The sequence below is a fragment of the Podarcis gaigeae genome (assembly GCF_964106915.1).
Source record: "Podarcis gaigeae genome assembly, chromosome: 1".
Classification (NCBI taxonomy): domain Eukaryota; kingdom Metazoa; phylum Chordata; class Lepidosauria; order Squamata; family Lacertidae; genus Podarcis; species Podarcis gaigeae.
The window spans coordinates 106,647,124-106,664,479 of record NC_139678.1 but is presented as its reverse complement, the minus strand read 5'-3'; the positions used below and the strand labels follow the sequence as shown (position 1 = coordinate 106,664,479).

The window sequence follows — 17,356 nt, the reverse complement described above, 5'->3', positions numbered from 1 at the left end:
CACTCTCAAGGTTTCAGGCAGGGGTCTCTTCCATTCCTACTTAGAGATGCTGGGGATTGAAGTCAGAACTGCCTGCATGCAAGGCAGATGCTCACTGAGTTACCGCCCCCCAAAATTAAAAAATTAGAACACATACACTCAGACACAAAGCCCAAGATATACACACATATGACAGAATGTTATTCTAAACAGGCATTGTAGATATCAAATGTGGTTTGTGATTTATTTAGGACAATTAAAAATTCAGTATCAAATTTGACCTGAACTGATATTTTCTTCTAGAAAAAAAAGTGTCCCGAATCACAGCACAAAACTGACACTTACCAAATTAGCCAAAATATACTAACTTGTTCATTTGCATGTGCTCTATGAAGCTCATGGATATCAAAATTGTCAAGATTGAGATGCAGCTTCTCTTTGCACAGCTCACAAGTAGTTACTGCTACCAGTGAAGAACCTGAGGGAACAAGGGAGTTACACTTTTTGTTTCAGAGTGAAGGCATTCATGAGTCAACTGGGCATATGAAAGCACACTAACAAACAGAAAGATAGGTTTATCTTTGTTTATATAACCGAGCCATTAATAAAAAATAAACATGCAAGGCAGAATACACTGGTGCCAGTGATCAAACAGCCATAAGTTTCAGCTGCATGACTTATGTTTCGCAGTTCACTAACTAGCATCATCATATTCTCCTTCATTGAAGCGTATAAATTTATGTACAGATTTATATAAGGGGGAGGGGGCAGGTTGCTAACACAGTGCTAACAAAGTCCTTCACTGGTCAAAGAGCCCCGGCCTCTTTGAGCCTTCTCTTTTTAAAAAAGTGCATCTCTAGCCCTTCCAGGAAAATGTTACAAAACAGAGCACAGGCACTCTTCCAAGCCAATTTCTGTGAAATGACTCAGCCTGGCTGCTCCCACCTGTCAGTGGTTTTAGCCAATGAATGAAGTCAGAGTTGTGATTGGTAAATGAATAGAAATCCTTCCTTCGTAAATAATTGCAAATCTTCCCCTCCCCTTTAATGCTATTTCCCCGCTTCTGTCTTAAGTTCTAGTCCTTTGAATCGCCATAAATTGCCCTTTCTTTTTCCTCTAGCAACCAGGATCCATCTTTCCTGTGAGGGGTTCATCTGAGATTAAATAGATCCTATAAATTATTTTCTGCAAAATTCCTCTCCCCGCTAAAGACAAATGTGAAAACTCTTCAAAGAAATTTAGGCATGTCTTCTGCTGTGCAGGAACTAACGAATAGGCATTCATGAAGAATTCATTACAGTGGTGCCCCGCAAGACGAATGCCTCGCAAAACGAAAAACGCGCAAGACGAAAGGGTTTTCGGTTTTTGCGTTGCTTCGCTAGACGAATTTCCCTATGGGCTTGCTTCGCAAGACAAAACGTCTTGCAAGTTCTTGCAAGTTTTTTTCCTTTTTCTTAAAGCCGCTAATAGCCGTGCTTCGCAAGATGAAAAAACCGCAAGACGAAGAGACTCGTGGAACGGATTAATTTCGTCTTGCGAGGCACCACTGTATATGGTTCAATGCAGTACAGCTGTATACATAATCTGCTCAGAAGCAAGCATTTTTCTTTAATGGAGCTTACTTCCAGGTAAGTGGGTACAGGATGGCAGCCTAGACTTTGGATGGGTTGGCAAGGGGAAGGGGAGGCAGGGTTCTTGTGCCTTTAACAGTTGTATAGCAGTAACAAATTAAACAGATTAAGCATTGTATAGTCTGAAAATACAACTATGTAAAAAGCGTCAATATGACTATTATCTAACATTATGCTAAGGCATGTCCCAATGGCGGCCATCTTGTGTTATGCCCCGCCCCTATGGAGGCCATTTTGTTACTGGTCTCACAACACTCTCAAAATTTGAAATATGCCCCCTTATCCAAAAAGGTTGGTGACACCCTAGCATAAAGAGTGTGGTATGTCTCTCTATGGTCATATATACACACAAAAACAGAAACAGAAACAGAAGTAGGTATTTGAAGTCCCCATTGCATCAAACCTTCAGTCAATGGAAGAGCAACTCGGGAGCAAAGAAAAAAATCTTGTCCTAAAAATGAGTTGCCTTACCTGAGTTAATCTTGGATTGTAGCCACTTTTTCATACACTCCTGGTGAACATAGCGCAGACTTCCAGTGCATTTACATGGCTCTATTAAGAGGTTAGTAGCAGAAGTAGACGACATCTGACAAATTCTACATAAGTCTCCCTCCTCCTCTTCGGAGTCCTCGGAAAGGAGGCTAAGTAAGAGGAAACAATTATTATGCAGAAAAAACGTGGAATACACTTTTCACATGTTAACGCATTAATCTGAATCACATTCACATGTGAGACAATCACGAAGCTTTTCCCAACCCAAGTTATTAATGGCACTGAAGAGAGACCATTAACTAGGAGGTGTATACCATCACTAGGAACATTGCCTTGGATCCTAACATTCCTTGCATGAACAAAAGAGGTGATATTCACCAAATGAGACTTGCTGCCCTCTCTTCCATCTACAGCCCCCTGCACATCCCCTAAGTCTGCTCCTGGGGATTGGGGAGCATTAAGAATGGTGTGCAGGGCTGCAGATGAAGGCAAGTTGGCAGAAAACCCCAACCCCACCTCAGTTAAAACGGAGGAGCAATTTAGGATCAAAACCAACATTTTCCAAAAAAAAAAAAAAAGTTGAAGATCTCTTGGTACATGGTACATGGTATCAGTTTTATAATTGATTTAAAACTCCATTTAAAAAGCTATAGAAATAGTGCTTTTACCTCTCTTTAATTTTTTTAAGCCTTTCAGGGTCTCTTGAGGATAGTATTTTTGACTTGTCATTATCTTGTCCATCAGGCTGATTCCAGCTTGAAGGAATAATATCGACAGTTATCATAACATTGTCAGACAAATTACTCCCCAGGGTTGGGGGCACTGCAAACCGGAAGAGAGAACCAGGAAACATTCCCGATATTCCTGAATTTCTTCTACCATGCGCTGAATCTGGCCCAGAGGCAACAGACATAGCACCATTAGGTACTGCAGGTGTTGGTGGCCTGGCAGCAGGCCTGAGGGATTCACTTTGTGCTTCAAGAGATACCTCCCCACCAGGTTCTCTTCTTCTGAAAAGATGCAGTGATCTAGCTGGTGTTTCAGAGGTAGAGGTTCTTGCAGTTTCATCTCTTCCTTCTCTTCGTCTTCTGGAAAACAAAGGTGTGCACCTGTTCCTCAGGGAAGATGATAGCCAAGAACCTGAATTTCTACTTTCAGAATCGGGTCTGTAACTTTCAGCTTCCGAATCAGAACTAGGATTTGATGAAACACCTGACAGGCCCCATCGTCTTCTAAGAAAGCTAAATCCCTGAGAAACATCAGGAGTCTGCCCTTCTGTGCCTTCAGAAGTTGTAACTGTGTTAGTAGCACTAGCTTGGGTAGAAGAATGAGCTCTTGGAACAGTTGAATCTTCAGAACCTAATGGTCTTGAAGTCAATGAGTCCTGGCTAGACCTTCTTGAGAAAAATGTTGATGACATACTAGAAGCTAAACGAGACAACAATTGTCTTGTTGTACGCCTTCCTTCAGTATCTGCAGGTGGCTCACTCAGTGACCTTTGGGATGGCATAACTCTATCGGAACTGTTTGAGGAACCGCTTCCACTTCTCATGGCACCAAGGGTAAACTCTGGTTGTATATTCCTTTCAGAAGATTCTACTTCTCTTGGGACATAGTTAGATCTTGAATTCCAGCTATGCTCTCGAGAGAGTAATGATGACTGATGTTCAGAAGGCAACTGGCGGTTCATTGATGTGTTCAGCCTCAAAGAGCTCAGTGAGTTCTCTTTTGGTCTTGCTCCCTGTGCATACGAAGCAGAAGATCTTTCCTGAAGATCTACAATAATAAGAATCACAAAAAGTCAACTGTAAAATACTGCTATGTAGATAAGACTAACCAAATATGATGATTATTAACTAGAGCCCAAGAAGTACATTTTTAACTAGACCCCAATTATATGCATTTTTGCTCAGAAATAAGTCCACTGAATTTAGTGGGGCTTATTGGCATGTAAGTATGCTAGAGCTACAACCCTTGGTCTTGCTTAGAACATGGTTGATTATATTGATATATGGCATTTTTAGCATGCCCTTCTTCCAAGAAATTCACAACAGCATACTTGGTTCAGCCTTCCCCCTCCCCATTTTATTCTCACAACCAACATTTGAGAAATTAGACAGTGTGCAGTAGCAACTAGCCCTACTACTCTGGTAAGTTTATTTTCTGTGTATTTCTATTCTTTTCTATTCTATAAAGATAATATTACAACAACAACAACAACAACAACTGCCAGCCAGCATTACCTATGTCTTTTTATTTGTGACTATACACATGTATGGCTAGCTGTAGCAATTCAAAATTACTCCTGGGTTCAGTTATATTTTATTTTCTCTATAGCGACACACCAGCAGAAGACAAGAGAAGCAACAAGAATTAACATTGCTAAGTTTTTGAAATTGTTTTGACCAAATTTGAACCATTCCCACCACCACCCATCTCTTTTCTTATTCTACTTTTTTGGATGTGACAGCTATTTTGTGTTAAATAGGCCACACCCTTAACAGCAGCCATTTTAGGACTGGCACCCTCAGCACTTTCTCAAAATTCCAAATGTGCCTCCAAACCTAGGATGAGCATACCTTCCTCCCACAAATGCATCCCTGGAGACAGTGCACAATTAGGAAGCCATATCCTTAGCACTGTTCAATAATGCTATTTTATTAGCTTAAACTAGTTACGGGACTAGAAGTTAAGTTTTTTTTAAAAAACTGGCCCAATACATTCAACCCGTAAGGATTCTTTAAGTAAAACTTTGCCATTCACAATTAGCAACATTCTAAACCCCCTGAAATTTCTATCCTGCCATGTGAGCCAAGAACAGTGTCTTCATCTAAGCAAAAACAGATAATAGACTGAACCTCATAAATAGAATGAAACAATGCATACATGATGAAGATGAAAAGTCACCATTTCTGCGACTACAGTCCACAAGACTGCTAATAGATGGTTCTGTTCTTTCCAGCTCTCTCCTCTCTCTTGCAAGTTCAGTTCCTAATGATCCAAGTACCATGGATGAAGATCTGGGTACATCACTGTATCTCCATGGGGAATCTAAAATCAAAAAGTGAAAAAGATATGTATTCTTGCTTCCTTGATAAAAGTCTTAAACACACAATATTTACTGCTGTGTTTTTAGGCCTGATTGGAATACACTTCTCTCTTCTGAAAATTATGCACAACAATATAGCTATTGTTATTGTAGTGGCAATATTGCCATTACTTGTCGATCAGTCAAAGCCACTCTATAGTAGAAACTCTGGTTGTGGAATAAAAGCTTTATATGTATTTCATTGCCCCAAATAGATATTTTAGGAGCATAATAATAGTATCTGATGCTATATGCATCTGATGAAATAGACTCAACCCCACAAAAAGCCATAACATTTGTTAATTTTTAAGTTTCCACAAGACAACTGTGCTTGTGTAAGAGCGTGGATAGCAAGAAGCTAGCTTCAGTATAAAACAAAATAAATACACATCATTTTATACCTTTTAGCACATCACTTACCTGAAACTGTGTTTAAACCATTATTTCTCACACTAGAGGTAGATGTATAAGAAAGTTTAGGTCTCTTAGAATCAGTATCCTGTTGCTGGCTATGCAGTCTTGAAGAATATGATCCCTGAGTTCTTTCAGATTCGCCAAACCAAGAAGATGTAAGAGGTGAAGATGAAGATGTAGACTACAAACAATGTTTTGAAAGGTTACTACTTTTCTGCAAAATACTGGGCCTTAAAAAAATAAGCTAGCAGAATATTAAATCAAATCAAAGTGAAAATGCTTGGGTTATATAATGAAAAGGGCTTGTATGAATGAGATTGAAAAAGAGCAGGCTTACCCTTAAAAGTATTAAAAATAAGTCTAATATCTATTGGTGATCTTCCCTCCCTCTTTTTAAAGACTTGGGAGTAAGCTTCAGAATGAGAGATAGTGCAAAGGGCTCCAAGTCCAACAACCAGAAACACAGGATTTGATATTTCTACAGTGGTACCTCTAGATACGAACAGGATCCGTTCCGGAGCCCCGTTCACATCTAGAAGTAAATGTAAGGAGCGGTGGCACGTCTGCGCATGCGGAGAAACCTGGAAGTAACGCGCTCCGTTACTTTTGGGTTGCCGAGGAGCGCAACTCGAACGCGCTCAACCCGAAGCGCATTCAACCTGAGGTATGACTGTATTCACTGTTAAGTAATACTAGTTAAAAGGTTTTTTCTTACTATTTAGACAACATGGTTAGATCCATTCTCAAGGATATACACAATCCCTTTAGTACAGTTCAACAGGTTTTAAAGAAAACAGTTCAATTAGCACAGTTTCTCTTAAAACTGTTTTTAAACTATCATTCATTTTCACATTCAGAAGCTAATGTCTTACATGCTCTGAAATCTTCTCGGATTTTAATTTATGCATTCATGTGGCTGCCCCTTAAAATGTCATCAGACACAGAAAGCCATAGTGCAGCTCCTGGTTGGAACCAGATGTGACATTTGTTAACACCTGCTCTTTTTATCTGCATTAGCTGCTGGTTTGATTCTAGGCTGAATCTGCGTCAAATTTTCAAGTCTTAATAGTACTATCCTAAGCATGTCTCCTCATGAAAAGGTCTCACAGAATTCAGTGAGGCTTTTCCTGGCAAGTATGTGCAGCAGCAGGGGGTGAAGAACCTGTGGAAATTCAAATGTTGTTAGACTCCAGCTTTCTTCAACCCCAATGGTTAGGAATGATGGAAGTTAATAGTGCAAGATCAGAAGGGCCATATGATCCCCACCCTTGGTGTACAGGACTGCAACCTAAAGGACTGCAACCTAGACCCTGAATATAGTAGGAGTGCCTTTCCCCAGGTTACCACCTTCACCCACCTCCCATTTTAAAATAATCTGAAGAATTATAAGGTACCATCACCAAGGGAAAGGTTTTCATCTACTACAACAAAGCATTTGCAGCAGTAGCATTGCTTTGTCAAAGCTGTGCAGAGCTTTTAGGATGCCTCTCTGCTGGTGTTAAGCGTTTTTCCATGTATTCTATTTTGTTGTTAATAGCTATGTGGTTTCATATTTTCATCTTTTGGAAGCCACTTTGTGATAGTTAAAGCAGAATATACATCTAAATCTAAATTAATAGTTAATTTGGGGTCTTAGTGTGGGAAATAATGCCAACTCTTTAAATTAAATTTAGCACTATTTATATCAAATATACATATGCTTGTGAATTTATAATTGTGTGCTTATTTTTTATTATATTTCTCTATGTTAGAATTGTTGTTGTTGTTCTTTTTTTTATATCCCACCTTTTTCCCTGACAAGGACTCAAGGCGGCTGCAGACACATGTCTCCATCCTTAATTTCCCTTCATTTCTTCCACCCCATTCCCTGCTTTCTGCTCACAACATGTTCTCTAGCACTTACACAGAAATGTAACTCACAGAGCAAAAGTTAGAAACTTCCAGACTGAATGCAGATACTGAAAAAGTGAAGTTTGCACTGTTTGTTACAATGTAAAAAGTGTTGTTGTTTTTTTTGTTTTGGGGGGGGAATAAAACAACAACATTTCCTGAACAAAAACAAGAAATAACATATAAAATGCTGTACTTAATCTCCATATTTGGAGGCCACCCCAAGAATGCCTTTTCTCAAGAGTTGTTAGGCAAAAACTAAGTAATTTGTGGGTAATGTTCGCAAAACAGGATTCTACAAAGTCCATAATGGCTAAGCACAGATACTTACAGATGCTTGGATTTTCCTAATACAATTCTAGACATCTTAGTTTCCTAAGAGAAAGCTACATTTCTGCAATTCAACTGCAGTCTAACACAAAACTAGACAACTGATAACATTTGCATGTTTCTTTGAAACTTACTTACAAGAAATTAAATTAATGTGACTGCAAACTTGGAAAACATTTAAAATAAATATCTTACCAGTCTGTTTCTGCTTCCCAACAATCTTCCAGACCATGGACGATCAAGTGTTCCTGAGTAGCGAGTTGGAGATGAAGCTGGAAGCTTCCATGGGCTTTCATATGCTTCTCTTTCTCCAATTGCCCAGTCTCTACTGGAACTATGCAACCGACTAGAATCCTACAAAGTAATATGGTCACATTTCTGCTCAAGACATCAAGTTGAGTTCCATCTATGGCTACCATCCTTACCATCCTTATGATTTTAATAAGTACATAAAAGCTATGTTTGTACCCAGAGTATTACACTTTGGATAATGTGAAGCAACTCCTGTACTTTTTTGGAAGAAGGACGATTACTTTTATAGATTTGTGATATACCACAACTATATATACACAAATGAATGTGTCCCAGTAGGATTTGTACTTTAGTCCAAGAATGGAAATCTTTAAAAATGAACTCAAGCTATCAATTTAAAAGCTGCAAATGTTGGGTGTCAGTTTGGTGTACTTACTTACCTGACAGTTAAGTACTGTTACTCTACTAGTTTTCTTTAGACTAAGAGGAATGAATATCTTGCTAACAGTGTATCACCATGGTGACTACTGCCTGAGGCTGGTTTGAACACTGCACCAGGCAGGATAAAAGAAAATATGCAAAGCATATCTATCATCACAAATAAATAGAATTGCAATTAACTGCAAGATTAGCCTGCCAGGGACCTGTGGCTGGGAGTACAGCAGTGCTGGTGTGCTTAACACTGATATACTGGCAACCAAGACCTAATTTGGAGCAGAGTTTTACAGTACAGTCAATGGCATCCTGCTGTACTGCATTTTTTAAAATATTGATTTTACACTGGTTATATTATTGTTCTGTGTTGATTGTATTTGTACAGCAAGCTCCTTCAGAAGGATGGGTGGGATAAATGAATAAATAGTAACATAAATAAATAAAATTTATATGCCACACCAGGAACATGGTACCTGTACATATAAGGTCAACATTCCCAACACAATATTCGAAATGTGTTACAGTACGTTGGGTAAGGAACAGTCCAGGAAAATTCCCTTGTGAGGAAGAGCTATCTAGTATGACAGCATTTATTCACTTCCTTCTTCACGTTTGCCTTTCCAGAAGCCCTTAAGTGGAAGATGGTTTAAGCCAGGCAAAGTTTGTTCATCTTACATTTCATTTGGGCCACATTTTGACATTTCTAATACTCTGAATATTTATTTTCAATTATCCCATTGAAATTATCCAAACACTCATTAGGTGTTTCACTGAAGGCCTAATAATCACTATCGTTCATGGATCACTCTCTCAAAAAATTCCAATAGAATATTACTTGTAGAATGTCTTGTAGAATATTACAAGACATGCAGCTGAACTTGCTACCCTGATACAAGCTTTTATAATTTCTAGGCTTTACTTCTGCAATGAACTTTAAATAGGCTGTCCATGAAAATGACTTCAAAACTTCATCTGCTATAATAACCAGAACCATCTTTTGACAGATATTACAAGGAACACTTATTTAAACCCTGCGCTGTTGCAGCAGCAGTAACTGCCTATATACTAGCAAACCAAATTCAAAATGCTTTGACTTTAGTGTCTGGGTCCAATATACCCAAATGACCATTTCTTTCAATATGCATATACTAGTACGAACCACAGGCTTGTACTGTTTGAATATGATTCAAGCCACACAGCTATCTAGATATTACCTTTGTAGCTCTGGAATGCTCTGCCTACCACAGTGAGGAAATTGTGGTTTTTTGCCCACCCTCTGTGAGGACTGCATATGTTTTCTATTGGCTGATTTCTCTGATTATTTTTTATTTTACATTAGCAGCTTAAAATGCTTTGAGAAAATGGCCTTAAAGCATTTTAAATGTTCTATTTTGGGCTAAGAAAATATGACTATGAGCCCCTTCCTACCCATGTTTACTTAAAATCAAATCACACTGAATTCAATAAAGCATCCTTTCAACTGAAGGATGGTAGTTAAATTGCCTACTTACAGGAAGCATCAACTAAGTTTCTAAAGTGTTGCAGGAATGCAACTCATTTTTTTACATGTAGTCATACCTGTAAGACAGTCTTAAGAACATTCCCACAGGAGAATTCCTGCTTATATAATCTACTGGAAACAAACTGAGAAAGAGCTATAATCCCTGCCCAAGTCCTTGTTTTGTAAGTTACTCTTAACAGAGAAATGCTAAAGCTTAAAATAGCCACAAGCATTTCTATATTTAGAGGCTTAATTCTGCTAATTCTTCAAAAAAGATAGCTAAAAGCACCTACAAAATAAACTATTTCCCAATACCACTTTTCAGTTGAAGCCAACCCCTGTTTTAGGATAATGCTTTAAAATAGCAATACTGCACTATGTAGTCTAGCGTTCTACACATACAGTACAGAAAAAAGTAAACTTGGAAGAGAAATTCCAAGGCCACATATATATATTCTAATTATGGACAGTATATTGACAATATAAATAAATCTATCAAGGCTTCAGAAGATGTTTTTGGACATCTTATCATGATCATATCTTAACATGTTAAACAGATTAATTAAAGTTCTTTTTCCTAGCAAGGTATCCCCTTTTCATGCAACTTAAGTCCACTCATTTGTTCCTGAGCAGAAACTCAGAAGCGGAAGCTGAATGAAGCATGTATCACCATCAAATACTACTTACTTGGCATCCAGGTTCCAATCTAAGTGAAGATTCTCTTGTAAGATATGAGTCAGTTAAACTGGTTCCTCCATTTCCTGCTCCTGTCCTAGCACTTTGAGAACTGGATGGCTGAGTGGATACCCTCCTTGGAATTCTTGGTGGCTTTGATTCCATATTCTATGCAATATGAAAAAAATATTTATATTTCCAATTAGATAATGGAGCATATTCTTTGTAGTAATACAACAATACAAGTTATAAATTTAGCATTCATATGGCTTGTAACATTAAGCTTTGCACAAATGTTTATACACTAACCTGAGGATCAACAAATTAAGGTTAAATCTAAGTACAAAGCAAATATATACATTTCAGAAACTTGGAAATAAACTGCAGCCTCTTAATCATTTGGTCTACTGTAATGGATAATGTCTTCTTACAGTCGCTAAAACCGCAACAAAATCAAAGTCTGGACAATGCTATAACACTTGCTGAACTTTTTTGAAGAGAGACAACACAAGTAGAAGTTTGGGGGCTTTAAGAACAACACCCCAAATTGCACAAGTGGCTATCCAATTAATGTCACAACAGTGGTTTCAGTTTGGGGCAAAGAGGTTCCAGTTTACTATACAGTTTTACCTGCTGATCAGAAAAATGACAGCCATTCCCCTCAGATGACATTATTCATAGAACTGGAGTAACAAATACATACCTAGTCAAAGCTTGACAAGTCACAGCTAAAAACTACAAGGAAGCACTTACTAGAAGTAAACCTAAAGAAGCTGGCATTTCTGAAATGTATGATATGCAAGAGTAGAAGAGTCATACATGTTGAGGTATCATAATAAAGCTTCAGGAAGGTCAACACTGAGCACCTGCTACCATCTAATAAAGTTATTAACCTGGTTATCTAGAAGAAGCTCATATAACCCTGGTAATAAATAAACTATTTCAAAAGCTGTTCACAAGATATACAGCCCTGAAAGTAAATACCCTGTGTGTAACCTAGTGGAAATGTAGCTTACTTCATAATAAAAAACAAGAAAAAGCAAGCACACAGAGCTGTTTCAGCACTCCCATCAACTCACAAATGTGCACAGACAAGTTCACCTGGCTTTGGGGGAATGAACTTTTTGTGATTTTCTAAGTCACGTACAGTTATTGCTGTACATTCAGACTGTAAGAACTTCCAGGGTATCATTGCACATGCTTAGTGTCTTGCTTAAATGCAACCCATGGCCACTATACATGGAACATTAGTACGCCAACACAGCACCTGCTCAGGCCATAGACACACAGTATGCTAACATTTGTACATACCAAAGTCAATCAGAAGCCAAGTGTGTGCTATACTGCAAACGTAAATTCTTTTTGCTCATTCAACATATTTACAACAGGCAACAGTTGACAAAAAATGGTGATGACCTGCCTAGGTTCCCTTTTGTATTTTTTAAAAAAGATGACTGCCCCTTCCTCCCTTCCTATTACTCTTCCCTCAACTTCTGAGAAGTCACAACTGATGGTTTTGTGTGTAGATGCAAAAAGTGTAAGTTTCATCAAGCACTACCTTCTGGTTTGAGCACATTCAGTTGCATCTAACCAGTTCCTTCCTTTTTCTGGCCTCAGTACCTTCCTCATTCTTATTTTTTTGTTATATTAAGAATACACATATAACCTTCCACTCTAAAGTTTAAGGCATAACATGCATGTTTGTCTGAGGTAATGAAGCCTCATGCTGTATTCACATGATAATGTTTTGTGAATGTTTGGTTTAGGACTCAAGCCAGATCAGGTACTCAGTTATCCCAAGACTGCTTCCATGCGCCCATCCAGACTAGATAAGGACTAGATGGGCAGAAATTCAAAAAGATGCAGTGTGCTCAAAACTGGAGTTCAGTCTATACGCTTATGATTTTTTTCTGCATATTGTATTTTACTCTAAGGAACTGTATTTTTTCTTATGTTTGCTTCTGCAATGACTACATTTAAATATTTTTCCTCTGCTGAACTGCTATTTTATTGCTGCCATTTAAAAGTTACGATGTCTTTGGAAGTTTTGCTCATGTCCTGCCAACAATATCCTGTACACTTCAGAACTGAGTCACTTAAAGAATATTTACTGTATCATCTACCCAAGTTTATGGGCAGAGCAATCTTATGAAGGGGGAGGGTCCTTGAAAGAGGTACCACCCCTACCCACTGGTTCCAATGGAGAGGGGAATTACACATTCTCTAAAATTGACATAGCTTTCTCCTAGTTCTGGAGTACAAGAGGATTTGGATTCAATGGATCTAAAGTGTCACTATATGCTCCTAGAATTACCCCTTTTCCCCATCACCAGCAGGGCAGTCACAGCAGTGAATCTCCTTTTCCCTGCATCTGTACAGTGGTACCTCAGGTTACAGATGCTTCAGGTTACAGACACCGCTAACCGAGAAACAGTACCTTCGGTTAAGAACTTTGCTTCAGGATGAGAACAGAAATTGCGCAGCCGCAGCAGCAGAAGGCCCCATTAGCTAAAGTGGTGCCTCAGGTTAAGAATGGACCTCCAGAACGAATTAAGTTCTTGACCCAAGGTACCACTGTACTTTGAAATGCACTGCATCTCTGCATGGCTCACTGGTATCTACCTTCAATGAAGTTTGACCAATTACTGTTAGAAGTCAACTAAGCAGCCCTGATTCCCAACTTGGTTCCCTAAGTCAGTGTTTCCCAACCCTGGGCTTCCAGATGTTTTTGGCCTACAACTCCCATCATCCCTAGCTAGCAAGACCAGTGGTCAGGGATGATGGGAATTGTAGTTCAAAAACAGCTGGAGGCCCAAGGTTGGGAAACACTGCCCTAAGAGACTCCACTATTTCTTTCTCTCCCTGATTAAGTCTGTTGCTGTATTTTTATCACTGCCTCCTCTTTAACCATTATCTTATCTCTCACATTACCCATCAGCTGCTAAAGTTTTCGAAGGAACTTTTGATGAGAGGCCTTAACAGGAGGCATCTGAGAGTTCAAATCTACCAGATCGATCCAATTACACATTTGTTTAAGTACAGATACTTTGCTAATGTCATCAAATAGTTCAAGGAGCAGCTTATAAATTTGACTGAATAACTGTACAAAAAAGTCTTTTGAATGGTGCCTGAAGCTAAAAGTAGGTTTTAATGCAATGGTTTTAGCAATGTAAAAAGTCATGAGTACACAATGTTAAAAACAATACAAACTGTTTATCGCTTGTCTTTTTTCTGTATCCAAGAAAGAGATCGTTTTACGTAATGGGTTTGGCTGAAGTTCTTAGGAGAAAACAGAGGTGCTCAGTGCAATATATAGTAAAAGTTATCAAATGTCAGCTGAAAATTACCCTTGCTGACAGTGGACACATAGTGGACACACCACTGCGCTTCACCAACTGCTTCGTCCTTATATTTTCATCCCAGTTGTCTCCAAAACAGAATGTAACCCCAACTGGGATAAAAATATCTAGGTAAAAAGAGTTCTGAAGACTACTGTATTGCTTTTCTTTCCCACCCACACTCATGCTGCCATAATGTTTAACTTGGCCCCAGACAAGTAAAAACTGGAGGAAGAAGGAAACAAAACTGTCTCTAACTAAGCAACACTATCCAGCTAAAGAAGCCAACCTCTTTCCCTGTTTAAAATGGCAGGAAAAGAACATGGCAAACAGATTCTGAAGATGGTAAAGTGAAGTTGCAGCAAAGAAAGTTGCAGCTTACCAACAAAACTCTGCTACTGATGCTGGCTCTAAGAACTTCCCTAACTTCCTCCATGCAATATTGCTTCAAAAAAAAAACAAAAAACTCTTGCAACACTGACAGTGATGATTTAGACCTACTTGCAACACACATTGTTCCATACAGAACACATCTAATTAAAGATAGGTAGCCGTGTTGGTGTGCCATAGTCAAAACAAAAAAAATTCCTTCCAGTAGCACCTTAAAGACCAACTAAGTTAGTTCTTGATATGAGCTTTCGTGTGCATGCACACTTCTTCAAGAAGTGTGAAGAAGTGTGCATGCACACGAAAGCTCATACCAAGAACTAACTTAGTTGGTCTTTAAGGTGCTACTGGAAATGAAGAAGTGTGCATGCACACGAAAGCTCATACCAAGAACTAACTTAGTTGGTCTTTAAGGTGCTACTGGAAGGAATTTTTTTTTTTTATTACATCTAATTAAGCAATGTTTCTCCTGAGGGGCAATTTTTTTACATCTGCATTCTCCCTTCTAATGCAGTTTCGCAATTATCTCATCCTGAGACAAAGAAGGCCGTCTTGGGGAAAACATCACAGAGTATAAATTATTAGGGAGCAAATATCGTGAACTACTTCATGTTCAATGTTTCTCCAATAGGAGTCTGAACATAAAGCTAGGGCACTAATTTAGCTAAACTAATATAACAACACTTCCATTAAGTCACTGCAGCCATCTTGGGGCAATGTAAGGATTCTTCTCATCCTCATGGCAAATTCTAACATACCCACATACGATAAACATCATTACTTGAGCAAACTTAGTCAAAGCAGTTACTGAAAACAGATCTAGTTCCCTGCAGATTAAACTAGCTGTTTACCAGTAAGATAGCACTACTCCAAATTTTAGCACTAATTCAGGATGGGCTGCAGGAAACAAAACTTACTGTTCTCTCGGGCCACTTTTAAAGTATGAGCTGGATGTCCTAAACAAGGGAGTAGTGTTACAATACATAACTGTAGTAAATGCAGAACAAATTATACATTCATGTTCATCATGAGCCCGGCCTTGGCTGGGGAGAGCGGGGTATAAATAAAAAACTATTATTATTATTATTATTATTATTATTATTATTATCACTGTAACATCAAGATTTTCATATACAGTGGTACCTCGGGTTACAGACGCTTCAGGTTACAGACTCCGCTAACCCAGAAATAGTACCTCAGGTTAAGAACAGGATGAGAACAGAAATTGCACATTGGTGGCGCGACGGCCCCATTAGCTAAAGTGGTACCTCTGGTTAACAACAGTTTCAGGTTAAGAACGGACCTCTGGAACAAATTAAGTTCTTAACCAAAGGTACCACTGTATTAAAAGCCACTTCTGAGTAAAGACCACAACCCAAGGTTTATCAGCTTATGCCACCTTAAACACAATACTTTTTCAATGGTGACACAGTACTCATCTGTGGGCAACTTCACCAAGTGATGCAGAGGCATGCAAAAATTGCAGCCCTGTGAGGCTGCTGACAATTTTATGCCAATGGTCTCTGTAACCCCCTTGCAGAAGAGGAATCAAGTCTGTAAGGATGTGGGAGCAAAGTGTCAGACAATGGGACACGAGAAAAGGGAAAAGGAGAAACCAGAAGAAGGATCTTTCCATTAGCTTCTTTGGGGGGGGGGGGGAATCAGAGCAGCCCCAGAATCTGTGTCAGGCTGTCCCATGGGACATAGCTGAGGAAGAGAAAGGCAATGCCGTAAAGGCTAGATCAGACAAAGCTTGTTCCAGAGCATAAGTTTGACATAAATAATCAAGGATGTGTAAATGCTGCAGAGAAACTAAGGGATGCACTGGATGCAGAACTGGAAATGGGCTAGGGAGACCTGGGCCTCAATTCCAAAGCCCATTGCTCTCAGCCTTACCTACGTCACAGAGTTGACACGTGGATAACATAGGGAATAACACCAGGTACACACCTTGGGAGGAAGGGCAAGACACAAACCTGATGATGAAGACAAATGGAAAGAAGTACAGCATGTCGTAACAACAGGGCAAGGGCTGGGGGGGGGTATTTATGGAGAGGATTAATTAAATCAACGAACCTAGTTGCGTATCTTTCCCTACTGTTACTTTTTGAAACAGGCAATGCAAATTAATATGTACTCCGTGTGTTGTTGTTATGTTTATTACTGGTTGAAAACCAGTAATACAAGTCTGCATGTTCCCTTCCATATTTTTTTTCTTGGAACACTTATGGGGCGAAAGCCAGTGAGAATTTCCATTTCACCTCCACGACTGCTTGGTTGGGAAGCATTTGAAAAGGAAAAAAGGTACGCCTGCCTGAGAGGATTTATTTTTATTTTCTGCATACGTAGCCATCAAGACTGCTGGATAAGGGAGGATGTTTCCAGGCCAGGGTCAGGCCAGTCCCTCAGAGCCTTACAAGGGAAAACGAGAACTGGGCCAAGGGCTCCTGCCGACTCACTCTCACACAAGATGGAGCCTCCAGCTTCAAAACGGTGGCCCTCGCCTCCAGCCCCGACACGGAGCACCGCCCCCACTTCGCCCCATGTGCCCCCCACCCCACCAGACAAGACACGGAACACGAGACACAAGCTGCTCACCGCCGCTTGCCGCTCTCCGACTCTGCTTCCTCCTCCTCCAGCTGCTGGCTGATCCGACAATGGCGGCCGCTTCAACGCCGAGTTGAGGGAGGGGAGGGAGCCACCCAGCGCCGCCTGCCAATCACCGCCGAGCCAACGGCCCCGACTAGCCGCGAGCTTCTCCCCAAACTGCTCTCGCGAGAGCAGGAACCGCAAACCAGCGTCGACGCACATTCAACACCCTCCCCCCACCCTTATCTCGTGACTATCTCCGGTGAGGTCGATGTGTGCCGAGGAGGCGCCCGGAGGCTGCCGGGAAAGCGGAAGAGCTGGTGCTTTTGTGGTTTTGTGGGTGGGGCCACACTTA

At 39.8% G+C, this 17,356-nt stretch overlaps 1 protein-coding gene across 7 annotated transcripts in view; it reads right to left on the bottom strand.

The window, feature by feature from the left end:
- MARCHF7 (membrane associated ring-CH-type finger 7) overlaps positions 1 to 17,356 on the bottom strand; it is a 24,500-nt gene extending 7,144 nt beyond the window's left edge. For 3 of the 7 annotated variants that reach the window (XR_014557123.1, XM_083707265.1, XM_083707266.1), the window contains exons 1-8: positions 17,011 to 17,356; positions 10,700 to 10,855; positions 8,020 to 8,178; positions 5,611 to 5,785; positions 4,989 to 5,153; positions 2,771 to 3,878; positions 2,082 to 2,251; positions 348 to 457 (exon numbers count right to left, since the gene is read on the bottom strand). Coding sequence is in view for 6 of the 7 variants with exons in the window: in XM_083707265.1 (XP_083563391.1) it covers positions 348 to 457; positions 2,082 to 2,251; positions 2,771 to 3,878; positions 4,989 to 5,153; positions 5,611 to 5,785; positions 8,020 to 8,178; positions 10,700 to 10,855; positions 17,011 to 17,223 (2,256 nt within the window). In the remaining variant the exon portion in view is untranslated. Of the gene's footprint in view, positions 1 to 347; positions 458 to 2,081; positions 2,252 to 2,770; positions 3,879 to 4,988; positions 5,154 to 5,610; positions 5,786 to 8,019; positions 8,179 to 10,699; positions 10,856 to 16,308; positions 16,389 to 17,010 lie in introns of all 7 variants that reach the window. The other 4 variants (XM_083707268.1, XM_083707270.1, XM_083707269.1 and 1 more) reach the window with 3 other exon arrangements.